Genomic DNA, 25,623 nt, shown 5'->3' with positions numbered 1-25,623 from the left:
TTATATGGTCGGGTGTTTAACAAATGAACAATAACAGTCAATGTTATAATATTTATCTGCTGTTGAAGGTTCCCAAGTTGCCTTGATGATCTGTTCTATAGGTATACAGTAGTCTAAAACTCAACACAGGTTTGGCATTTACGGCTACGGCGGGTAGGCGGTTCCATGGGTTGATAACCCTGTGGGTGAAAAAGCATCTCCTATTCTGAGTTCTATATTGTGGCTTATTGACCTTGAAACCGTTGCTCCTTGTTTGTGTTACATCTGACGTTTTGAAGAAAATATCCGGATCCGAATTTACCTGACCCCTCAGGTAAATTCAGGTAAATGCAGGTCACATGGGAGAGGTTCATTCATGGTGTCTCACATACAGGTCACATGGGAGAAGTTCATTCGTTCATTTCATTATTATGCACCCCATACCCATGCCGTGGGCGGTGGTGGAAAGAGTTACAGAGGCACATAAATGGGGTCAGGAAATGAACCCCAGAGTTATAATAATAATAATAATAATAATAATAATAATAATAATTTATTTAGAAAAAATACATACATAGATGCAGAGTTACAAACATACTGTTGGATTTAAGATAGAGCTAGTACATATACAATACCTAAAGCCACTAATACGCATAGCGTTTAAGGCAGTTCGTTTAGTGACAATCAATTTAGTGACAATGATTGTCAGCAAGTGACAATCTTGTGAAGCTTGAACAGTTGTTAATATTACATATACATGTACATTTACACACATCCATGTATATATATCCTTGCACAGGGAAGAGAGAGATAGATAGAGAGTCAAGTAAGGTTTTAGTTCATTTATTATGCACCTCATCCCCATCCTGTGGGCGGTAGAAGAAAGGGTTATAGAGGCACATAATGGGCTCAGGGACTGAACCCCACAATTCACTTAGCTAAACAAGTTACAATCTTGATGAGCTAGTTACAAAATAGTCAAGTAAGGCTGTGTTAGGCTGGGGAGCCTCGGGGTGTGAACGTAGCCGAGGCGGTGTGAACGCGACCAGTTGGGAGGTGAACGCGGCCGCTGGGAGGAGGTAGCTGAGTGAGTCAGTGTCAAGTGTGAGGGAAGTGTGTCCGTGTTGGAGGGCCTCAGTGTCGCCTGGGCCGTCTGTATCCTGGTGGAGGGGTGTTGTGTGAGGTGAGAGGTGAGGGCAGGCGCGGGTGTGGTGGTGCAGATGACAACTACTGGTGGCAGTAGGGGCATCTGCCACGCCATCTTCACAGCCTCTCAAACTATTTCGTTTTGTTGATGCTCTTGGGGAATATTTTTGTGTGGTTGTCTTTCTCTGGCAAGTTAGGTCTATTAAATAGCGGTGTGGGATATTAGTATTTCGTATATGATGTTTTATGTATTGTAACTGCGTCGGAGAGTCGTATACACGATGACATTACAGTTTAAGATTGGGCAGTTGGCACTCGTAATTATGTGTTATTGAAAAATGTCTGTCAGATACGATTTCGTTTTAATAATTTATTATGCTCTCTCTACCCATCCTGTGGGCTGTAGTGGATTTGTTATATTTAGGCACAGAATGAGCTCAGGAACTGAACCCCAAAGTTTATTTATTTATTTTATTTATTTATTTATATATATACAAGAAGGTACATTGGGATTGTGAGGATACATAGCATAGTAATTACATTCTTGTAAAGCCACTAGTACGCTCATTTAACTATGTTCATTTAACTTTTATTTACATTTAAAGTTCTTTTATTAACATTTAAAGTTAATTTAACTAAGCAATTTAAACTATAACCCACTTATCAGATTGTAATGTGTATATATATATGTCATTAGTTATTAATAGCACAATTGGTCGAAGAACTGGACAAGAAGTCTTCAAGTCAGTCAGTTTACATGTGTGGTGAACAAGTTGCATCCCGGGGTGGGACAAATACTTGGGTGCATTTCCTATCACCTAATGCACATGTTCACCTAGCAGCAAGTAGATACTCAGTAGTTAGTCATCTTGTTGAGGGGTTGCATCCTGGGCGGAGTCGGTAATTCCTCCTCGGGGAGAGGGGGGGCACCTCAATATAAGCTTAACGTGTATAAATCACTCCGGCTGCCTGTCCCCCAACACCATAAATTAATTACAAATTATATTTACATTAATCTAGCACCCGATCCTTATCCAGTGGTGGAGGAAGTTTAGAACCATCTGCATGCACGACCTACAGGAAGAAAATTTTGGATACTTGTCTAAAATTTGTAATAAAATAATCTCTGACTTCTGAGATTTTTTACATTCAGTTACATAGCGATGTAAGATATGTGAATACAGAACTACTGTTAACAGTTTACATTTGATCAGGTCTACTCTGGCAAGTGTTGTAAATTAACAGAGATACTTTTAGGCCATAGGCCTTGTAAGCCTAGGCCTAGCAACAGTAATGTCTAACGTTCAGGTTCGATCCCCGGCGGAAGCGGAAATGAATTGGCAGAGAATCTTTAACCCTGATGCACCTGTTCGCCTAGTAGTAAATAGGTACCTGGTAGTTAGACAGCTGCTACGGGCTGCTTCCTGGGGATTGTGTGTGTGTGAAAATTAGGTTTCGGGACTTGACTAAAATGTTATGTCTGCTAGTGGCTGTACAAGAATGTAAGAACTCTTGTATATATAAATAAATAAATAAATTGTCTTGAGTGCAATAAAGGATGAGTTGCTTCCCAAGTTTAAGCAATTTTGAGATTATAAAATACATCCCAAAAGGAAGGGGGGGAGAGAGAGAGAGAGAGAGAGGAGGATGGGGAGAGAGATAGAGAGAGATGGGGGAATGGAGAGAGAGAGAGATGGGGGAATGGAGAGAGAGAGAGATGGGGGAATGGGGGGAGGGAGAGAGAGAGAGAGATGGGGGAATGGAGAGAGAGAGAGAGATGGAGGAATGGAGAGAGAGAGAGAGAGAGATGGAGGAATGGAGAGAGAGAGAGAGAGAGATGGAGGAATGGAGAGAGAGAGAGATGGAGGAATGGAGAGAGAGAGAGAGAGAGATGGAGGAATGAAAGAGAGAGAGAGAGAGAGAGAGAGAGAGAGAGAGAGAGAGAGAGAGAGAGAGAGAGAGAGAGAGAGAGAGAGAGAGAGAGGGGGGTGGGGGAATGGAGAGAGTGAGAGATGGAGGAATGGAGAGAGAGAGGGGGGGGAGGGGATGGAATGAATGAATTGAGAGAGAATGAATGAGAAGAGAAAGAGAGAGGGGGAGGGGATGGAGAGTGTTAGTTGACAATGACAGACAATAATTGTCTGTCATTGCCCACAATATTCATATGCATACATGTAGGAAACTTTAAGCAACAGTTAAATGTCTATTGTATATTTTCAGGTGCATACTAATATTGTATATAGATTTAAAGTGACAGATGATACCATGTGAATAGTGGATGTATTGAGTAAGTGTAAGGATGTGCTGGGGTGCTTATGATGAGATGTATGCTAATATTTGTGTGATAGTACAAGCACTATCTTTAAGAATGTCTTATCATATCATAAGCCTTATCTTACACAGAATTAAGTGATAAGTACTGGTAAATGATGCTACCTTCTGAAGATGAGAGGCAAAATATACAATTATAATATGAAAAGTTAACAGTATGTTATCCTGTAATATAGAATAATTTAATCTAAATGACATGCAGGGTAAATACTATCACATTCTTCCATTAAGATTTTTGCTAATAGTAAGCGAACATAGCAGATAAATGAATACTTCTCATCATCACTAATTGTTACACTACATGATCTTAATCTCAGCCATAACGATCAGGAGGTCTTGGTACCCGGCAAACGTTCTAGGTCTCCTTGGAGAAGGTGGGACGTTGTCACTGGGTATTCCACATGGCATTTCAAAATCTTGAATACTGTACTGTACTAGGTGTAGTTGGGGGGTCCATGCTTCTCGTCCCAATGTCATAATTTGGAGATGGTTGATTCTTGTGATCAGACCCAACATCATGCTGCTTCTTCAGAGCTGTCGAACTAGTTGGACATGAATGGAGCCAAACCACAGATAGATACTGTAGATCGTCATCCATCCAGGTGCCCAGTACATGCATGAATTGGATTTACATCAATGAGCTCAACCTTGGTCATCTAGAGGGCCAATCATATTAAACTGAACAAGACATCGAAGTAGCACTGGACCAGTGAACATAAGCCATAATCAAATTCATTGAGTCAAGTGCAGCTGAAATCTAAAAAAAAAAAACACTCGTGGGGTTGTATTAGTTGAAAAAGGTAAAACAGTTCTAATGGAGTGTAGTGCATCTGGAAGCACCAATTCCCAATGTTTTTCTGGTAGATTGTGAGACTTCAATGTTAGGTGAATAGCCATATGATACCATTTGACCTGTGCATTCCCAGTGGGATGGTAGGGCATTGTCCTTGTTGGACACCCTTTTAAGAAAGGTATGTTTATTATTATCTTTATTGATAAAATATACAATTTTGCCTAATCTGAGTAATTCACCTAGGTCTTATTACTGTTAGATGTTGGTCATAACATATAGATCGAAAGTTATTCTTTGCCCATATAAGAAGTAAAACCAAAACTAAGGACTCGATAGGACGAAACTAACCAAGTTGTAATGGATGATAAAGGGCAGGAAACACTTTGAATGAATACTTTACATCAGTGTTCACACTATAAAGATTAGATGACATTCCAATACCCACACAAATATATGAAGGAGGTGGAGAGAATGAATTGAGGGATATATCTATAATGTGTGACATAATCAGGAAGAGCTTTGACAAACCAGGCATGTCTCGTGCCCTTACACGAAGCCGTGTAAGGGCACGTGATTGTAAGCCGCCCTTTAGATTATGAACTCACAAAACCCATCCTTAATTTCTTATTTACTGTACATTAGTTGAAACCAGGGATGTAGAACCTATATGCATTTATACACACTTCAAACACAAGAGTGACCACGTGGAGTCAGTACCATATTTTTTAATTTGCGGGACTCGAGAAACAATCAAAGTGTGTTCATTACATTTATTTAAACATTGGGAAAAGAGTATTATACACTAACAAGGAAAAATCTCACTCACTAGATTAACAATTACAGTTCCAGACATATGGATTAAATGGAGGTCAATAACCTTACACAGTGAGGCGAGTACCTCGCAAGTGCACACCACACAACCTGTGTGTGTGGCGTCTCGGTCCTCTCTCTCTTTCTCGTGGAGTGCAGGGACACTATCATGAAAATGCATGGGAAAACTTTGCACACAGAATCATACTCATTTACTAATACATAAGGTATTTACTGTAAGGTTCATTATTATGACTAGTAACTCCTTTCTGAGATATTGTTAATACATTGTTTTGTATTATTTCAGATAGTATGTTGTGAACGGAGTAATAAATTTAGCTGAGAATGGTAGATTAATATGCTTGAATAATCATATTCAGCTTTATTAAACTCAGGTCACAACATACTATCTGAAATAATACAAAGCAAATGTATTAACAGCATCTTTAAGGAATTATGAATTATCATAATAATGAACCATAAAATAAAAACAAATTAGTATTATATTCCAATGAATATGATACTGTACTTAGAAATTCTGTATCACATATTCTGTTCACCAGCTGTTACTCCCAAATATCATTAATACTCCTCTGCTCAGTTCTGTAAAGCAATCCTGTAAACATTGCATAAATTTTACCTCGCCCTGTTTGTATTCAGAGATCTACTGGCCAGGGGATCCCATTCTCTATTTTGTATATTATCGAACCATATCTTTTTATTGTATTAAATGTTCTGTTCTTTGTTTTCTAGCAAACAATAGCAAGATGAGTATCCAGTGGACCTTGATTGCGGGGGTGATGTATGTGGAGCTGGCTGTGACTATTTTGCTCCTTATTCCATTAATCTCTCCTTCTAGGTATGTATAAAATCATATATCATGTTTCTAGATCTTTTATTTAACTTGGGTGTGTGTGTGTGTGTTAACTCAGGTCATGTTAAATAAGGTTCACCTATAGCTCAAGTACCACAAGGCATTTGGGTGTTATCTACAACATGGGATATTTTGATGTGAGTTCAGCTCCATAGCTGGTACCCCCTTTAAGAAAACAGTTATACTGGTAATTTTGATAATCATATACAGTACAGACTTGTCTAAACAACGGCCACTAACTCTACCTAGAGGAAGCTCTGAAACCCAGTGTGCTCCAAACCCCTCCCTCCTGGTTGATGGTCTGCTTGGTACCTGCTTGATGGAGTTCTGGGAGTTCTTCTACTCCCCAAGCCTGGCCCAAGGCCAGGCTTGACTTGTGAGAGCTTGGTCCACCAGGCCTTGGTCCAACACTTCTGCTTGGAGCGGCTCGTAGGGTAGACCAAACGGTCGAACACCACTACAATCCCCTCACTCTTATTCCTCCTATACACCCCCTATTCTCCACTCACCATGTGCACTCATTCCCACTATCCCTTCCCCATATGCACTTATTCCCACTATCCTTTCCCCATATGCACTCATTCTCACTACCCCCTCTACATATGCACTCATTTTACTACCCACTCCCCATATGCTCACTCACTACCTACTCCCTTTTTCCCCCTCCCACATGCATTCTTTCCCCTCTCTCACATGCATTCTCTTTCCCCCTTTCCACATGCTCTCTTCACCCCACTCCCATAATGCCTGTGGATTATCTGCTCCTTTTATCACACCTTTCATCACATGTTTTTGGTCATCAGTTATACCTTACACAACAAATTCGTGTATAACATCACGTCCTTATATCATTCTTTCCTGTATCTTCCAGATACTGTATAATAATTCTCAAATATTACGAACCATATATAAACATCTATTATGGTGGGGGAGGTGGAAGAGTATGGGTTGCAATGGAAAATTAGAAAGAAAGAGGGGATGGATGTCAGTTAAATGTCTGTCGTATGACGCTTTGAAACTTCTGATAGTTTTGGCACCCACCCAGTTTTCTGATGTGCATCTTGAGGTATAGGCACCATACAACTGCTGCATATTTCATTTTTGGTTACACAAAAGTTGTGAACAGTTTCTTTAATATTTCACAATCTTTGTACTGTATAGTATTTAAAAGTGATTCTTAAGTTGGAAATTGTAGCATATACTCCTTGCACAATGCCATTCATGTGGTCCTCTGGTGACAGTATACAGTAGTATTCAGAACCTTAGATACCTTTCTCTATCTTTGTCATGTATGTGGAGGGATTAGGAAGAGTAGTGTTTATGCACAGAATGAGTACCTATTGTATATACTGTATTTATAAAATAATGTTTAGTATTATTGTTTCAGTAATTCTGTGATACTTTATTATCTTGGTTTAGGTGTATAATTACAATGTAAAGAATGCTTCTCTATAGGGACTATTTATAATGACCCTTTAAAGTGCTGATTAATCTAATGATTCCATTTTTAGGAATGCATCTCCATCGTAAATGAGATAGGCATGTAGGGTAGTTTAAATTAATATTAGGAAAAATCACATCTTGCTTCAGCACTCATTGGCTTCACTCGGTTATAATGTTTAGAGGTTGAGACCCGAGTATGAGGCCAAGCAGAAATGCTGCTGCCAAAGGGTTAATGTTGTCTTTGTATTACATGTTTTTTTGTAAACCATTTTCATATTTTACTTTACATGAGTAAAACAAATTGTGTAATTTTCAGATGGCACACAATCTTCAAGTCCCGCTTTCTTCGCAGTATTGGAAACATGTCACACATTTACTTCAAAGTGTTCCTTGGACTTCTTACTCTCTTCTTCTTAGGTAAGAAAATCAAAGTGTGTTTTCTGGAAGTCCCAGTGGATCCCTGTAGCTTCCACCCTTTGCGGTGCCATTTCCTGTTTGCGAGGCTCTGGCGGTGGATGCTTTTCAACTAGACTAGTTGAGGTTGGGTGCATTTATGTTTTATCCCCCAGTTCATTGGTTGCTCTGGTTTTTGTCAAGATTAGAATTGTTCTCGACGAGGGTGATCCATCTGGCTCCTTGCTAGTTGGCCTATTGGCGACATAACTTTCTGGTCGCCATCTTCCTTCAGTATCAGTTAATGTGTTTTTTTTTTTTCATGGTAGTTTCTCAATTGTATTTCATGCCTAATTCTGTCACTTTTTATCATGCAGCACTGGCAGAGGCATCCTGTTATTGGTTTTTAATGTCATTTCTTCTGTGGCTCCGTTCAAGTTGTCTTGAGTGTATTTTTTTTTGCCTCCAGCTCATTAATGTTGCTTCAGAGTCATCTTGGTCCCTGAACGGGTTCATCGATTTTTTCTCCTTGGTTACATCTACCCCTCCATGTCTACCCCTTCGGTCTGGGTTTCCTTTTTTTTTTTAAGGCTGTCTTGTGGTTTTGCTGGTTCTTGGCTCTAGTTGTCAGGTTGGTGAGCTTCACGTTCTCCAGAGACAGGGGTTCTGCTCATTTGGCCCTGGTGGGCATTTTTTTCATTTGCAACTATTTCTTTTTCCACCAAAGAATGAGTTAGCAGGCTTCCAGAGGGGTTCTTTGGTTATTGCTGTTTGATTGATTTGATTGGGGTGCATCATTTGTTATGTCTGGTGACAGTGATCTGTTGCTACCCGTGTGCTGCCACTTCAGCTTCAGTGGACACTCTTTGGGTTGATCCACTTCTTGATTCCCTGTGCCAAGGAAGGTATTTTTCAGGTTGTCCACAGTGTTATCAACGCTAGTCAGTCTGCAGTCTATCTCCAGGTCCATGATGATCGTAAACATGCTGCTCTTGTGGCAGTCTTTTCTAATGTCATAGGTGGATATTCAGGCTCTGGTTTTGGTGGACTAACAGAGGTCATGGCGGCCAGGTCAGTGTGCCGGAACAAATGTGGACACCTTCAAGAGAAAACTAGATAGTTTTCAAGAAATGCCGGACCAACCGGGCTGTGATGGATATGTGGGCCTGCAGGCTGCTCCAACCAGCAAGTTGGACCAAGCTCTCACAAGTCGAGCCTAGCCCCTGACCAGGCTTGGGGAGTTAAAGAACTCTCAAAACCCCATCCAGCAGGTATCCCTGGTCCTCTTCGGTCCTGTGTTGCCCTAGGTCTTGTTTTCCGGCCGTTGGTATCCACAGTACTTCAATTTAGTGTCTGCTGCCTCTCCTGTCCTTTGGTAAGTCCCTGATATGTTTCCCTTTGGTTATTTAGCTACAGGGAGCCACCATGGGGCTCCCACAGAAACCCAGTGTTAAATGTAATGAAACATCTCTTTCTTGTAGAGCCTCGTTGGCTGTCTCCCTCCCTTCCTTCCATGTTTGTCAGTTTGTGTGGTGTTTATCTGCTCCTGGACTGAACTCTAGGCTACCTAGTGGTGGCATTTGGTACTATGAGTTCTAGCTAGTTTTGTTGTTTTTTGTTTATTTTGTATTTTTGGGGGAGTTATTTGGCAATTTAGTGGTTTTGAGTCTTAGAAAAGCTTTACAGACAACTGCTGGGTTCTCAAACTTTCTGGATGCTTTTCCGGTAAAATGACAGAATGTCCTTTGCTCCCTGCATCTCGTGGGAGGGAGCCATGTTTTGGCTCTGGTCCCTGGTAGTCCAAATGAACTCTTGCAGCTGAAGTGGCTGGTAGACTGGAGCAATCTCAAAAATAGCTACAGGGGCTCTACCTGAGAGATGTTTCATTATATTTAATGCTGGGTTTTGAGGTTGCCAATTCCAGATTTCTTCAGAAGCACACACTATGTACTGTATTGCTAGCTCATTAAGTCATACTTTCCTGGTTCATCGTTTCATTTCTTAAAAAGTTGCCATTTAAAAAAACTCTCATATACTTAGTAAATTTATTGAATTTAATGTGACGTTAATCTGAAAGAATAGAGCAGTGGTTATTCTGGCTGGTGTTAAGCCAATCACATAAAAAAGTGTAAAATAAAGTAAATAAGAATGCTTCTGACTTCTTTACGGTGTGAGAGCTGCGGGTAAATTCCAAAAGAATGAAAAACTTTAAATATTTAATATAACAAAAATGACTTGAACAACAAATAAAACAATTCCCATATTCTTCTTGGCAATATAGAATGCAAAAGAAACAAACATGTGACAGTTACATTAAGGGCAAAGAGAGGTGCAAAACTGAATACAATTTACAAGAAGCTGTACGCATCTACTGTTTCCTGGGAAGGCTACAGTACATGTTACAGCTTTGAGAGCACGAAGGGTATTCTGAGGTCTGGCCGGTGGTGAGCTGCTTATATATGCGGGCCAGACCTAGTGTAGATGGCGCTGATGTGTAGGTAACTATCGCCGGCAGTCTCAAACAAGCAGTTAAGGGCTGGACGACCAGCGAGTGGCACTGGGACCCTGACAACAGGTGTCCAGGTGTCTCGGAAACTTGAGAGTGGAGCGGGTGGTGTCTTGTCTAGACACAGGCTTCTGAGGACGTATTATTGTTGTCGTTGATGTTGATTTCTTATACTGGAATATGCAGATATGTTGTTGAATAGGCGGTAAAGGAATAGGCAGGTTCTCCTTGCCTAAGCAGGAGAGTACCGTAGCACTTGTTAATGCTGCTCACTACTTCTATCATTATTCTTCAGTCTTGGAATACAAAAGAAACATAACCTAAATGTTACCTGTTTTTAATAATATATGGGAGAAAATGCCAAAATTGTACAACTAAGTAAAATTTAAGTTAACAAGATTTGTCAAGTTGAGTGATTTTTTTTTTCATACAGATGCTATTCGAGAAATGCGCAAGTACAGCAGCGAACTCTCTGATCACAGTCGAGGTGACCACGGCATTCATTTGGATGCCGAAATGCAAGCGCACATGAGGCTGTTTCGAGCTCAACGCAACTTCTACATCTCTGGATTTTCTCTCATTCTTTGGGTGTAAGTAATCTTTGTTGCAACTAAATCTATAGCTGCTAAGGAAACTAGAATTTTCATTTTGAGATTTTCATTGCCAAATTAATGTAAATTTTGATTATCATCTTTATTTTGGCTGTTTTTGCATTTTCATTCCACCAATCTTGTTGATGTACACACACTATAGCTCAGTTAACTGAAGTACATGATGACCCTTCCTGTAATTATTATTATTATTATTTTAGTGTGCTACAGCGTCTGACAACCCTCATCTCGCGTCTTGCTGTAGCATTGGCTGAGGGACAGGCAGCAATTAAGCAGGCTCAGTCGGCTTCTGAAGCTGCAGCACAGCTCCTTAAGCAGGACAAAGCAGAGAAAGAAGAAGATCAGCAGAAAGAAGCAAATGTATCAAATGAAATTAAGGAGCTGAAGGAAGGCAAGTAAAGAGTAGTAAAGTGGCTATTACTTCTAATCCGGTGGCTTGTTATGCAATATTTAAATAAGAAAGGTTTGGAGGTTAACGTTCTTGGTGGCCCAGTATTTGGCTAATGTCCTTAGTGCCTGTCTTGTGTGGCACTGAGCCGAGTTTTCCTAGCTGCCGGTCTCTTCTTCAGGTTAGTCGCTTCCGCCTTTCCTCCAAGGCAAGTCCCTTCCTTTCCTGTTTCTTTGTGACTAGCTTCAGGGAACCACCAAGGGCTGCTCCCAATAAATCAATGTTAATGTGATTAAACATACCTTTCTTGTAGAGCCTGGTGGCTCCCGACGCCTTCATTTCCTATCAAGTTTGTCGGTTCATTGTTCATTGGCTCTGGGTTGGCTGGTGGAGCTGTCATAGACCAGGGCTCTGGGCCACCTGATGGTGGCTATCAATACTAATGAGTTTACACTAATTAATGAATTGTTTGTTTCACCTGAATGGTTTGTGGAGTCATTTGACCATTTCAGTGCTTTCTTTTTTATGAACCTTTCTAGATGCTTTCCTTAGTAAGGGTGCTGATAATAATCTCCAGCTCTCTGCACCTCTGTAAGGGGACCAGGTTCTGACTCTGGTCCCTGGTAGGCCTAACAGGACTCTTGCAACTGATGTGACCTAGTAATGGGGAGCCATTTTGGTGAGATGGCTTCAGGGAGGCACCAAGGCTACCAGTAAGAGGCATTCCATTACATTCAGTGCTGGGTTTTTCCTCGTATAACCTCATTTTTCTATTGCTTTCTCAGTTATCACAGTTTAACGTAAATTTAATTTAATGATGTACTTTTTCAGAAAACCAGCGCCTTGAGAAGGAACGTGATGCAGCGCTGCAACAGGCCAAAGGTATAACACGTGAATATGACAGAATGCTGGAGGAGCACTCTAAGCTTCAAGCGGAATTGCTGAAAGTTTCAGGAGCTGATGAATCAAAGAAAGATGATTGAGATGTCGAATAACAAACTAATTTAATGGACATATTAAAAATTGGTTTATTTTCCTATTATTGCCAAACAAGCAAACTTGTATCATTATGAAAATCAAAATGAATATAAAAATTGCAGTATGACTTACAGAACATTTGGAAGGAAGATAATTTTTCCATTATTGTGTTAGTAGGAAAAGATGCAGTGCTTTTTTCTGTTACTATATCGTAGTGCAATTGTGAGTACTGTAAATAGATTCTTAAACTTTGAGATGGCTCTGTTTCTCAAGATATCTTGGTACAGTACTTGTATTGGAGGCAGTTTGCTTGTCTAAACATTTCTTGGGGTGTCCTGCATAACATTGTCATAACTAGCATTTAACTAGGGTAACAGGTTTTTACATGGTTTTCTTTGATGCATTGTCCATATAAAATATTTCTGCAACGTGTATTGTTACTCGTTGAGTGACTTGTCTGATCCAAAGGATATTCTGAGCGCTGCTAATTAAAGTTCTGCACTAATATTCATGCATAAGATTCCTTATTTGGCAGATGAGATAGTTACCAAATATCCAAATTTGTACATGCTAATTTAAAGATGTCAACTGTAAAGCTATCTATGCCTAAAATTTGCATGTTTTGAAAAGATTACTGTACATGCTTTTGTGTTGGAGCTTGTTGAAGCAACAGTTAATATATTATTGATGTGGTTTTACCACTAAACAGTACAGAGGCCACATGAATTGGGCACCTGCAAAAATGTTTCTTTTTTGTATTTGTGTATGACATGTATTCCACATATGCATACTGTACCTGTTCCTGTACTTACACGCATGTTCAGAAGAAGACATACATTTATAGAGTGCAGTACTATATGTACAGGCATATGCTTAATGTTACGAACTTGCAGGCTACAAATTTTAACTTCTAACTGGAGATATATAAGGTGGAGCTAAACTAGTCCTTAATTATTCTTATAGATTAAAGCTTAAAATGTAGGGAATGTTGGGTACATTCGGAAAATATTCAGGGAAATTCTTAGTTAAGTATAAATAGTTATAAATGTTGAAAATGGATTAAAAGTTAATCTTGCTCCATTTTTAGAAATTATACATTAATTAGCTTGTTATTAAAGCCATATGAACAAAGAAAATTATATTGCAAGTGTGTGTGTATAAATTTGTCATTATTTTCAAAAAATTTAAAAGCTTGTCTTAACAGAATTTTATTAGTTATATTTGTACTTACGTATTACATGGTCACAGGAGCTCATTTTAAACATGCTTAAGTTATACAAGTTAATGGATATATTGTTTAAAGAGGGGCTCAAGATAATATATCTTGAATTATATTAGACATTGCTTAAATTGATGCTCTTTATATAATTCATTTTTTTTTTATAATGGAGTTTTTCATAACCTTAATTTTTTTCATCCAATCTCTCACAGGAATTGTACACTGTGCCTCAAACCCAAAATATTAAATTGTATTTCAGTATTGTTGCCAAATATAAAATTTATATTTGTTCATGTTTTTACATGAAACAAAGAAATGGTAGTAGGAATATGGTAGAAAGGGGGGAATAACAAATTTGCTCTAATTTTCACTTGATCATAATGTTGTGACAGTTGGCTCTGGTTGTAAGTTTACTCTGCCTTTGTTTGCATGTTCATTTTGCAAAATGCATTTCATTGAGTGGACTTTTTGTTTTAGGTAATTCAGGAGAGAGGAATTGGACAGCAGCTTGAATTGATCAAAGCATAAACAGTCGATTTGTAAACAAATTGTAAGGAATCCGGTGGTTTTGTGCTGTTCTTGTCGTTACTTTTGTTGTGTGTGTTGCTTTACATTATTACACCTTACCTTAGTAATTATGGATTTGTGGAGATGTGCCTAGGCTAACATGCTGAGTAAAATATAATCATACCCAAGGATTAATTCATGTTGATTTTTTGGTTTCTCTGTTCACTGATGGCAGTAATGATCACTGCTCTTGGGTTACAATTTGTCATAGTAAATTTTAATATTCCTTGGATATTTTGGGGATTGTTTAAAAATAAAGTCAATAAAACTTTTGCTTGTTTTATTTTCATGTAATATACAAACAACATGACTACAAATGTAGCTAGATATACTTTGTATGGCAAATGGTATAAAACATGCTAAAATCTGAACTCAAATTTGTTACAATATCCTGATATTCTTCCAGGACTTGTAATGCAGTATACAGTAGTTAAATATCTAATTTTTTTAACATAAGTCTCCCAGTAAGCATCTTCATATGGCAGAACTTTTATGAAATTGTGTGAATCTCGTAATCTGCTTTTTCAGCGTAGACATTCCTTTGTGATTGTGGTCGACTCATAGTGGGCTCGTGGATCTTAACCTGTTTGCATCCTGTGGTGGTCGGAACCTAATCCAACTGTGAATTCAAACCCAGGATTCTCGATTGCGATTTAAGAGCGAATCCCAACTGTACTACCTTCAACTGTAGATTAGTTCAGCTAACTGCAATGTGATATGTTTGACACAATATACGAATGATTAAAAATGGATAAAATTCACATTTATTCTGTTTGTTCACCCCAAGACATTGCTCTCTCTCTCTGCAAAATGCTTCTTCATATGGCGCACAAACAAGCTTTGATAAGCAAAGCCCTTTTCGCACTGTTCACACTGAAATTTCTTTTCACCTGCAACAGAATGGGAAGGTTTCCATTACATTTACTAAAAGTTAAATATTTGTCTTAAATTATGCTCAAGCTTTCAATGATAATTGAAAGGCCTAAATTATGATGATTGAACACAATAAAAATGTAGGTGTGAGAAAGCAGAAAACATTAGGTTTTAAGTTTGTACAGTACAGTAATAGGAAAAAAAATCAATATAATGAAATGCCTTTTTCTGATAGACCTCAAATGGCTCCCTGAACCTATCTTGCTGAGATGGCTTACAACGTTCATTGTTGGGGAGTTCTTTGGGCAATGTTTGGGCTTTGGTCTGTTTTTTTTAAATTGTGCAGTAGTCTGTTTTGACTCCTATCTTTCTGGGCACTTTCCTGGTGGTGGCAAAGATAACCTTTAAATGTAAAGTAATCATAGGCCATCGCTCCCTGCACCACTTTAGAGGGGGGGCCAGGTTCTAGCGTGTGGTCCCCAGTAAGCAAATAGAACTCTGCAACTGGTGGAACTTAATCAGTGCCCTGAAGCCGGCAAGCTCACCTCGGTAATCGACAACAATATTCCCGTGCAGCACTTGCCATATTTCTACTGAAAAAATGCAACTTCGGGCCGCTACAGCTAAACCACAAGAGGTCGAGATTTTTTACTAGGATTATCATGCTTCCTGGATACCAATTAACAATGTCAAAAAAAAAAAAAAAAAAAAAAAAAAAAAAATCCTGAATTTTTTTTTTCTCTATGCACCACACAGTTTGTACATTTAACAGGTGTGCTGAACAAGGGTTAATGTTCACGGGTCTTGTCATGCCTGCGTCGCCTTGGGTTGCATCTCTTGGCCTGAAGTCTCATCTTGACTGTGCGGTTTCTCCTCCCTGGTGAATCCCTCTCTTTCTTCTACGTGGGTAGTTAGCTTCAGGCAGCCACAAGGGACTACCCCCAGAAACCCTGCACTGAATGTCATGAAACAATGCTTTTTGGGTGAGCCTTGTGGCTCTGATGATCTTCTCAAGATATATTTTAAAACACAGTTTTGGCAGTTATGGCTTCGGCAGATAGGCAGTTCCATGGGTTAATAGCTCATATGCAAAAGTGAATGATATAAAAATGGCTGAATGATAGATATATTTTCTAAATTAGGTATAACCTTCTTTCACTGTACAGTACTGCATTACTGTATTTTCCCTTTACCTCCAACCTGATGTTTCCCATTATTATGAAAGTGGGAAATGGGGTATTGATAATGAATGAAATACATATATAAAATTATGGAGTTCTTGAATTACTTTGATTCCATGTTCCCTCTGGAAACTTAGCTACAGGAAAATATTCTGAAGCTGTTTACCTGTGTGAATTTTCAGGTGAATATTTAATTTAGACTTTGTAGTGAATCGCTGAGGGCATTGAGGACACGGGAATCTCCGCATCTCTTGACTCAGATGGACTAGACGGTGGGACCAAAGGTTACTTCTGCACTTGAAAATTTTATCACAGTCCTGCAATAAAAATAATGTTTTATATATATAAAAAAAAAAAGTTAAAATGAGTCATGGTGGAGAAAAGGGAGATAAATACTGTAGAGTAAAAAAATGTGTTTGGAAAGATGGGGACTTTGTTGGCAGATATGCACGATGTTACCTATAGATAGAATGAACAATTTAATAATAACAGTAATATACAGTAGTGAACTAAGCTCAATAATAGTCTTATTGGGCAAGCATCCCTGGTGGTTCCCTGAAACTATCTTGTTGGGATTGCTACAATTAAAGGGTCACATCGGTCGTAGTAGTCACCTGCTGTTGACCGCAATAGGTCCTTTGATGAGTGATTCCCAGGCCATTTCACTTCCTACTGCAAGCACCTCTTCAGTACTAAATCGCAGAAAGATGATTCTGCTCGTGGTTCACACTGGCTCTTTTGTAGTTCGTCACTTTGAAGCTACCATGGATAGGGCATCTAGTTCATTTTGCCAGCTCTTATTCCCACAATTCATGTTTTTTATTCATGTTTCTTGACCTGTAGTGGAGTTGGTTAATCCCTTCCCTATTCTTGGGGTTGGAGCTTTCAGATCAGGATTGCTCACCGGCTCTGCATCAGGTTACTGTGAGTTGGCTGGACTTTGGCATACCATAGTTGAGATGACCTCAACCCTTCGGTAGGTATCCTGGTTGTTCCTGGTTCTGAAAGCAGGATTCTGTGGACCTACAATATATCCTCAATTTGTTGGGATTGAACACCATCATTCCCTGTCTTACCTTACACATGACCATCTTAGCTCAGGTTTCCCTGGTATTCACCTTGGCTAATTTCCCTGATCATGGGAAAAAAAATTCGTAGGTAAAATAATTTGGCCATGATACTGGGTAGCACACACACCCAGCCATCTACCCACACTCCTATGCACTCCCCCCACCCATACAATACTGTACTCCATGTGGATGCTGCACAGATGTTCACGCTGCTGTAAATTTCAAAGGAACGTTTCAGCGAGTTAGTACAAGGATTTTATGCATGTAGGGGGTACATGGGAATCTGGGAGAATGTTTGTATGGACAAATGTTCGTAAAGCGGGAACTTCCTGTATAGACAAAAATAACATTAAAAGTTAAAGGAATGAAATTTTTCACTTACCTCACACTTGAAACCATCAGTGCTAGCATGCTTTCTTAGGTGGTGGTTGCGTAGTGATTTAGAAAAAACAAAACTGGCATCACATAGGTCACACTTGATGCGTATACCATGGCATGCATTTTCGTGTTGCTCTAGGCTTCCCTAAAAAAAATAACACAGTAAACTTCTATTTCTTCATTACAAAACAATATACTGTATTATTAATCATTTTGTTACCATCAGTGAATTGACAATGTCTTGAAACAACAAATAAAAAATATAAATTTCTTTGCATACTGTATAAAAACCTCATGAAAAGTACCATACACCTAGTTTTATATAGCAGCTGGGTGCTGCTGTGGATGATTTACTGGAGTGTGGTGAACATGTAAAGTAACAATTAAGAGCCCCATGGAAACAGTTTACTTACACGATGGCTGAAAACCATTTTACAGATGTTGCACACCTTCTCTTTCTGACCACCTCTTTGAGCACTGAAGCTTGTCTTAACTTTCTTGGTACTTCCATTTTTTACTGTAAAGAGATACATTTACATGACCTGTTACTAACACACAAGTCTTGAGTATACAGTAACCACTTAACAGTTGTAAATGTTAACATATTTTGATCTCTCCTCTATTATAATTATCAAACAAATAGAGCACTAACAACATCATTTGTCAGGGTCCCGGTAGTACTGTACGGTCAGGTTTGTTCTCGACTTGCAATTGAGAATTCCAGGTTCGAATCCCAGGCGGGACAGAAAAGGTTGGGCACATTTCCTATCACCTGATGCAACTGTTCACCTAGCAGCAAATAGGTATCCAGGAGTTACTAAGCTTGTTGTAGGGTTGCATCCTGGGTGGGGTTAGTAATTCGACCTGGGAGGAGGGGGGGGGCCTCGATATAACCCTTAAGTGTATGAATATGCTCTGGCTGCCTGTCCCCCGACTCAATGAATTACTGTACAGCATTATAATTATTATCACACATCACTTTATTCAGACCTCTTGGTCAAGTTCTACTTTCTTTTACATTTTAAAATACTGCAGCCCTATTTTCTATTTGTACTTGATCCTTTTCTATATATGTCTTCAGCTATATTAAAAGATCAATTTTTCTTGAGGTAAATGCAGTAATATATGATAACACCTCTCACATACAGTACATATTTTCTGAGGGGCTTCCTGAGCCCCTCAGAAAAGAAGCTATTGAGCTTCCTCAGCTTAGCTCAGGTGCTACCAAGCGTTAGCTAAGCAAATCAGCCTTCTGAGACCTGTCCATTGTCTACCAAGAGCCAGGACCAGCAGCTGGTTTATTATATGAAGCAAGAAGTAGCTTGGAGATCAGAGATTGACTCAAAACTGGGAAAACCCTTTCCACAGAAGGCATAGGAGAAGTACAACAAGCAAATTCTTGAAGGAAATTAGGCATGCCTTGGTAAATAAGGAAAAGTATCTGCACCTTCCAGTAATGGGTGTTTTATTATATTCATTGCACGAGTTTCGTTATCAGTTAGAATCAAGAGACTTATAATCTTTTAAGCTATCAAAACATTCTCACAATCTATAAATATTTACTCAGATATGATGCATATTGAACTAAACATTTTAAATAGATACATACTGCAATTCAAGCAGCATCCCATTATAATGCACTGTCGAAATTCAATATAAAAAATTATAATACGTACAGTAATTCAGATAAGGTATTTACCCATGCTCAGAACTATACAACTGAACTCCTACCAGTAAAGCTCAATCTCTGCCATATTTAAATTTAGTTACATTTTACTGTACAAATATGTAATATGAAAACATTACTGCATGTCTATTTAATAATTTACCTGATGATAGTAAGTGCCAATTACAAGATTTGGCACCAGTGTCAATAACAGACGGTTTGGTAAAGTTTATTTTCAGATCATGCATATTCAAATGACACTGTCTGTCTGGTATACCATCACTGTGCTTTCCTTCACAATGTGCTTGCTGCTGTGCTTGAGTCCCATGGTTCACTCCAGGGGAATAACCATCACCCCAGTTCTTTACTTGCTCTACTGTGACACTTTGAGACACTGGCTCCTTCCTCTCGGTGGATCCAGGTGACCTTTTCAGAATTCCACTTGAACATATCACTTGTGACATAATATCTTTGCTCCATATTAATTCTTCCTCACTTTCTATAGTCAATATGATTTCTCCAGGTGAAGATGCTGCAGGAGATTTTTCATCTGTGTCACAGCATATGATCATCTCTAGCTGAGACTCACACTCTTGTCGCTCGTTTTGTTCATATATTATCTCATTCAAAGAGTTACCACAAACATCTGGAAAACCCTGAGCTGTTTCAGTTATAGAGCTTAAAGACCTACTTCCCAAGGAAGATATAACATTAATATTTTTACTACATTGTTGTGATGTATCTTCAAATGATATATTATTCACAATGCCTTCAATTCCTGTTTGTAAATTATCTGGTCTAACACAGTTGATTTTAGTAGCTTTTGTCACTGATTCTGAAGAATTGTCTCTATATTTTGTTAATGATACTTCAGTAACTTGGAAAAGAGTCTTACAATCTGGATTTCCCATTCCCATACTAAAGATATCTTTGAGGCTGAGTTCAACAATACCCAGAACAGACACATATGTTTCAGTCATCCCTGAATAATGCTCGAGCACCAAGTGATCCAGCAGGCACTGATTGGTCATTAAATTTAGGCCACAATATTCGCATAAGGTTGAATTTTCTCTGATACCAGTCTCCACCTGAAATTAATTAAGATAAATCAATAGTTTATACAGTAATTACAATAGTGACATATTGCAGTAATTACACTGACTCATTAAAATACTGTAAACATTTGTAATACTGTATCTGGAAAAATATTACATGAAGACAAACACAAGTCTTACATGATGTCGTGCAGAAAGATGGTCTAGCAGATCATTGTGGCTCAGAACACAACACCGACAACTTGGACAAACATAGACTTCTTGGATATTCAAAGATGAATGGCTGGAATTCACATGATGAGTAAGGTCATCAGCAAACTCAAAACTCTTCTGACAGAAATCACAAGCAAATGTATGGATGACACTCTCACGAACTATGCGGATATGAACAACTGGAAGGATGAATTCTGAAAGCCAAAGTTATGTGAATTACATTACAGTACATGTTCTGTGACATATTTACAAAGCAACTGTTAATAGGCATACTGTATGTGTATCTGTAGTAAAATTTTATGAGGCATTTAAATACTCATGAGGCCTTTAAATACTATAATGTGTTACTGTAGACAGTAACACAGTACTGTAACTGTTATTAGGCTAAGTTAATATAACCAGTGCTAGGCTTTCATCCACCTCTTAAATATGGAAGAGCAGGCATGATTCTGGGGTGAAATAGTTTTGATAAGGGTTCTCATGAAAAAACGATGATGGGTCCTGAAGCACAGTGATCAGCATAGTAAGGTTATAACCATAAAGTCCTGTGTTTAATTCCTGAGGCAGGACAGAAACATTTGAACAACAGTTCCATTCACCTAACACCTCAGTTCACCTAGCAGAAAATAGTTAATCAGGAGTTAGCCAACTGCTGTGGGTTGCATCTTGGAGCAGGCTTAAGGGAACCTCAATAAATCTAAAAGGTTTCCTGTTCCAACAATGGAAAATAACAAAAAATTTAAATACACATGTCACTGAAGGGTCTAAGCAGTTCTGTTACCTGGTTGCAGGTCTAAATATCAGCATAACTACAGTATGTAAATTAAAGAAAAAGTATCATTCAGCAGGTCATACAATTCCAGTTACATTATCATACATTATATTGTATCATAATGATACAGCATTTCATAGGCCTATATCACATTTTTGCAAACGGTAACCAGCTATTCAGACAAAAAACTTCGAGTGGATGTAGTACAGTAAGTATACTGTACATGGTTTTTGCTAAAGCCTTTGATAAGGTACCACATGAAAGACTGACAAGGAAATTACAGCCTCATGGAATAAATGGTAGAATACTACAATTGATAAAACAATGGTTGAAACAAAGAAAACATAGGGTCATACTAAAAGGTTCCAAATCTGACTGGAGAAATGTGGTAAGTGGGGTACCACAGGGGTCAATTTTGGGGCTAACCCTTTTTGTCATTTACATCAATGACATATGAGAATATTACAAACCACATCATCAAATTTGCAGATGACACAAAGATATATGGTAAAGAAGTGGGAAATAATAATGATATTGGAGCCTTACAAAGAAATCAAATTATGCTACAATGTACCTATTGATAATCCTCAAATTTTACTACAATGTACCTATTAATAATCTTCACATTTTCTTACAATGTACCTGTTAATATTCTTAAATTTTTGCTACAAATTACCTAATTAAAACTATCTGTTAGATTAAGGACCTGCCCGAAACGCTATGCATGTTAGTCGGGTAGGCGGTTCCATGGGTTAATAACCCTGTGAGTGAAAAAGCATCTCCCTGTTCTCAGCCCTACATTGTGGCTTGTTGAACTTGTAACTCCTTGTTTGTGTTACTTTGGCTTGTTAATAAAATATAAAAAAGTACATTTAGCATCAGGACAAGTTGTCTCACTTCCAATTTACTCTGAGCCAAAAAAATTGTGCACTAAGAAACTTATATGTTAATAAGACTTCTATACTTAAGTTAATACCTTCATTTGTATTGGCACACTTCATTGTACAGCTACTGTATGTTTTTTGTTCTTAATTATACATTGTGTTTTATATACTATTGTAGAAGGCTAAATAAGCACTCCTTTTCTTATTCTTAATAATTGTGTACACATCCACTTTAACTGTAGGCACTCAGGAAATGTGACACTCAGGTACTAAGACACTCAGCTGTGACACACAGGAGCTGTGACACTCAGGAGCTGTGATACTCAGGTACTGAGACACTCAGGAGCTGTGACACTCAGGTACTGAGACACTCAGGAGCTGTGACACTCAGGTACTGAGAAACTCAGGAGCAGAGACGCTCGATCAGGTTCTGAGGCACTTTAGAGCCAAGACACTCAACAGGTGCTGAGGCAGATGTGCAATGGTGCACTCAGGAACTGGTAGGCACTCGACAGCAGAGACACTGAGACACTCAGGAGACTAGGCACTCAGGTGCCATAAAGACAATCAAGCACTGAGGCACTCAGGAGCAGACACATAGGTGCTGGTACACTAATCAGAAGCTGCGTTGTGACACTTGATGAGGCACTGCTCTGCTGTAGAGGCACTCAAGTGTCAGGGCACTGCTCTGCTGTAGAGGCACTCAAGTGTCAGGGCACTGCTCTGCTGTAGAGGCACTCAAGTGTCAGGGCACTGCTCTGCTGTAGAGGCACTCAGGTGTCAGGGCACTGCTCCGCTGTGGAGGCACTCAAGTGTCAGGGGCACTGCTCCGCTGTGGAGGCACTCAAGTGTCAGGGCACTGCTCTGCTGTAGAGGCACTCAAGTGTCAGGGCACTGCTCTGCTGTAGAGGCACTCAAGTGTCAGGGCACTGCTCCGCTCTGGAGGCACTCAAGTGTCAGGGCACTGCTCTGCTGTAGAGGCACTCAAGTGTCAGGGCACTACTCCGCTGTAGAGGCACTCAAGTGTCAGGGCACTACTCCGCTGTAGAGGCACTCAAGTGTCAGGACACTACTCCGCTGTGGAGGCACTCAAGTGTCAGGGCACTACTCCGCTGTAGAGGCACTCAAGTGTCAGGACACTACTCCGCTGTGGAGGCACTCAAGTGTCAGGTCACTGCTCTCCTGTGGAGACACTCATGTGTTAGAATGCTAAATTAATGCTAAATTTCTTTAGCATTAATATTTTCATCACTACATTAACATTCCGCTCTTTATTTATTTATTATTTACTCTGTAGTGAAGTTATTTATATAAAAATAATTCATGCGGTATATCCTTATCTCCGCTCCTTGAAACTTTCTCAAAATATAATAATTATCTGTTTATATTATGTAATTTATTTTGTTACTTATAGACTCCTTTATTAATTTTATTACATATATTTAATATAATACGAAAAATACTAGATTATTTATCCAGTAATTGTTCGTATTTTTTTCTTAAGCAGTGGCGTAAATAACTATTGTGACGTGTATATTCAAAATCCTGCTGCTATAAGATGATTTAGATACATAATATATAATCTATATAAAAGTAAAAATGTATGTAAGTTAATATAGTTAGTTATTTTGAAAGGAGGGAGGGGTAGGATAAAGTAATATGAGTTTGTTTAGATTTTAAGAGTGGAGGAGGAGGACAGTGGTGGTGATGGCCGTGGTGGGGGATGGTCGCCCTCGCTCGCTGGTCATGGAGGCTCCTGGAGCCCCGGGGCTACCTCACCAGGTCAGGGCCTCCTCCATGCTACCTCCCTGCCTGCCTGCCTCTTTATATCTTATAGTAGAATGGGGGTCTAGGCGCTGCTGGAGGAGAGACGGGGTGGGGGGGGGGGTCTATAGGTCTGGGTAGGCCTAGGCCAGGGTGCTGGGCTGCCAGGCCTATAGGCTGATGTCGCTGTTGCTAGTTCGTGGTTTATTGGTTTAAAGAAGGGTTACGTGTTTTGTTTGGCATTAAAGACAATATTTTGGTCTTGCTTTTGTTTATTTTGTTCCTGTTGCCAGAAACCAGAACGTGTGACAGACATGAAGGTTTATTTATTTTTTTTAATTTATATGCAAGAATGTACATTGGGGTGTTGAGAATATACAAACACTGGGGTCTAAATTGTAACAATCTTGCAAAGTCACTGACACACACGGCGCTTCAGGCAGAAATGTTTAAAGTATAGTTTTATCTGTTAAGAGAAAGCAATAATTTTGCTTAAGGCTGTAGCTAAGAATGAGGGTGTTTAAGGGGTGTCGTAAGGAGTCTCACGATTGTGTGTGTGATAAGTCGTACACAAAAACTTAGTATGTAGTTTAATCCAATTACGGTCCCCGATAGTACAGTCGGGTTCATTCTCGACTCAATTGAGAATTCCAGGTTCGAATCCCGGGTGGGATAAATGGTTGGGTGCGTTTCCTAACACCCAATGCGCCCTGTTTACCTAGCAGTAAATAGGTACCCCAGGAGTTAGCTTGTTGTGGGGGTTGTATCCTGGGGGGGGGGACCTTGATTCAAGCCTAACATGTACTGTAGTATTGTATGTATATGCTGGCTGCCTGTCCCCTGACACAATGAATTATAATTAAAACTACTGTATATAATGTTTACATTGTTAGGTTAGGCTGAGTTGAAGTTAATCTAGATTAGGCTAGGTCTCGGTACACCCAAAAATCTATTGAACTTTAATGTACAGAAAATTGCTAGTGCTGGTAAAATTATCCTGTTTACAGCATGTTAAATACCCCCATATGCTATTGTGCGTTTCATTGTTAAATGTCGTTCATATCTATTTACCATGCGAGTTAAATGGCTTCTCTTACTTATATTACTTAATGGCTTCAACGCTTCCTAGAAGGTTGTAACAGAACTCATAGGCACCACACCAGAAACAAATACCTATTTGATATTCCAAGAGTAAGACTTAATCAAACTAGGAATGCTCTACAAATCAAGGGGCCCAGAATGTGGAATGACCTTCCCAATCATGTCAAAGATTGTACCTCTCTCAACCAGTTTAAGATGAAAACTAAGTACTACCTAATTAACTCCATGTAACCTACCTTACTTCTAAATGTCAACCCATGTCTTGCTATTTAAAAAAAAAAATGCTGTTGACCAACTTGTATATTGGCTATTTTCTACTATGTTCCCCCTTTTTTTATCTATTATTATTTTTTCTTTCAACGCAATTTATACTTTAAGCTCAATTACTATTAAGTTTTAGTCTAGTGTCTTTTTTTTCCCCACCTCACCTTGCCCGAAACGCTATGTGTACTAGTGGCTTTAGGTATTGTATGTACTACCTCTATCTTTAAATCAAACAATCTTTGTACTGTAACTCTGCAACTTTGTATGTACTTTTCCTAAATAAATTATTATTATTATTATTATTATTATTATTATTATTATTATATGCTGGGCAGGATGAGACAGCTGGGTGCGTCTCCTTGTA

The 25,623-nt window shown here is 39.0% G+C and overlaps 3 protein-coding genes across 13 annotated transcripts in view; 2 read left to right on the top strand and 1 right to left on the bottom strand.

The window, feature by feature from the left end:
* Positions 1-948: 948 nt before the first annotated feature.
* LOC138352252 (B-cell receptor-associated protein 31-like) lies at positions 949-14,309 on the top strand. Of its 4 annotated transcripts, none has more exons than XM_069304591.1 (6): positions 949-1,162; positions 5,813-5,918; positions 7,693-7,793; positions 10,709-10,865; positions 11,087-11,277; positions 12,106-14,309. In XM_069304591.1, the coding sequence occupies exons 2-6, from the start codon at positions 5,827-5,829 to the stop codon at positions 12,255-12,257; spliced, it is 693 nt and encodes a 230-aa protein (XP_069160692.1). In that variant the 5' UTR covers positions 949-1,162; positions 5,813-5,826; the 3' UTR covers positions 12,258-14,309. The 4 variants fall into 4 exon arrangements, with proteins under 4 accessions (XP_069160692.1, XP_069160693.1, XP_069160694.1 ...); XM_069304592.1 differs by having other exon boundaries at positions 1,027-1,169; XM_069304593.1 differs by having other exon boundaries at positions 1,031-1,066.
* Positions 14,304-23,502, bottom strand: LOC123755390 (zinc finger protein 235). 2 transcript variants are annotated; one of them, XM_045737980.2, is made up of 7 exons: positions 23,421-23,502; positions 20,442-20,668; positions 19,370-20,294; positions 17,954-18,057; positions 17,545-17,685; positions 16,259-16,409; positions 14,304-14,928 (listed from the first exon to the last, which is right to left on the bottom strand). In XM_045737980.2, exons 3-7 carry the CDS (start codon positions 20,235-20,237, stop codon positions 14,816-14,818), a joined length of 1,377 nt encoding a protein of 458 aa, XP_045593936.1. In that variant the 5' UTR covers positions 20,238-20,294; positions 20,442-20,668; positions 23,421-23,502; the 3' UTR covers positions 14,304-14,815. The 2 variants fall into 2 exon arrangements, with proteins under 2 accessions (XP_045593936.1, XP_045593935.1); XM_045737979.2 differs by having other exon boundaries at positions 22,223-23,499.
* A 283-nt stretch (positions 23,503-23,785) lies between these two features.
* The window catches only part of LOC123755388 (A-kinase anchor protein 9), a 104,315-nt gene continuing 102,477 nt past the window's right edge, over positions 23,786-25,623 (top strand). For all 7 annotated transcript variants that reach the window (XM_045737976.1, XM_045737974.1, XM_045737972.1 and 4 more), the window contains exon 1: positions 23,786-23,912. In XM_045737976.1, coding sequence (XP_045593932.1) covers positions 23,838-23,912 — 75 coding nt within the window. In that variant the 5' untranslated portion in view covers positions 23,786-23,837. The remainder of the gene's footprint in view (positions 23,913-25,623) is intronic.

This window comes from Procambarus clarkii, chromosome 52, assembly GCF_040958095.1.
Source record: "Procambarus clarkii isolate CNS0578487 chromosome 52, FALCON_Pclarkii_2.0, whole genome shotgun sequence".
NCBI classification, from domain to species: domain Eukaryota; kingdom Metazoa; phylum Arthropoda; class Malacostraca; order Decapoda; family Cambaridae; genus Procambarus; species Procambarus clarkii.
The sequence above is the reverse complement of the archived record's forward strand: the minus strand, read 5'-3'. Positions and strand labels throughout refer to the sequence as shown.

What these genes read in the sequence shown, in the direction of transcription:
- LOC138352252 (XM_069304591.1), top strand. Translation starts at nt 5,827, where the DNA reads ATGAGTATCCAGTGGACCTTGATTGCGGGGGTGATGTATGTGGAGCTG. An exon ending in CCATTAATCTCTCCTTCTAG is followed by an intron (nt 5,919 to 7,692) that starts GTATGTATAAAA and finishes TGTAATTTTCAG; the next exon opens with ATGGCACACAATCTTCAAGT. An exon ending in TCTTACTCTCTTCTTCTTAG is followed by an intron (nt 7,794 to 10,708) that starts GTAAGAAAATCA and finishes TTTTTCATACAG; the next exon opens with ATGCTATTCGAGAAATGCGC.
- LOC123755390 (XM_045737979.2), bottom strand. Translation starts at nt 22,247, where the DNA reads ATGAAGTGTGCCAATACAAATGAAG. An exon ending in TTGGCACTTACTATCATCAG is followed by an intron (nt 18,058 to 19,369) that starts GTAAATTATTAA and finishes ATCTCTTTACAG; the next exon opens with TAAAAAATGGAAGTACCAAG. An exon ending in AAATGGTTTTCAGCCATCGT is followed by an intron (nt 17,686 to 17,953) that starts GTAAGTAAACTG and finishes TATTTTTTTTAG; the next exon opens with GGAAGCCTAGAGCAACACGA.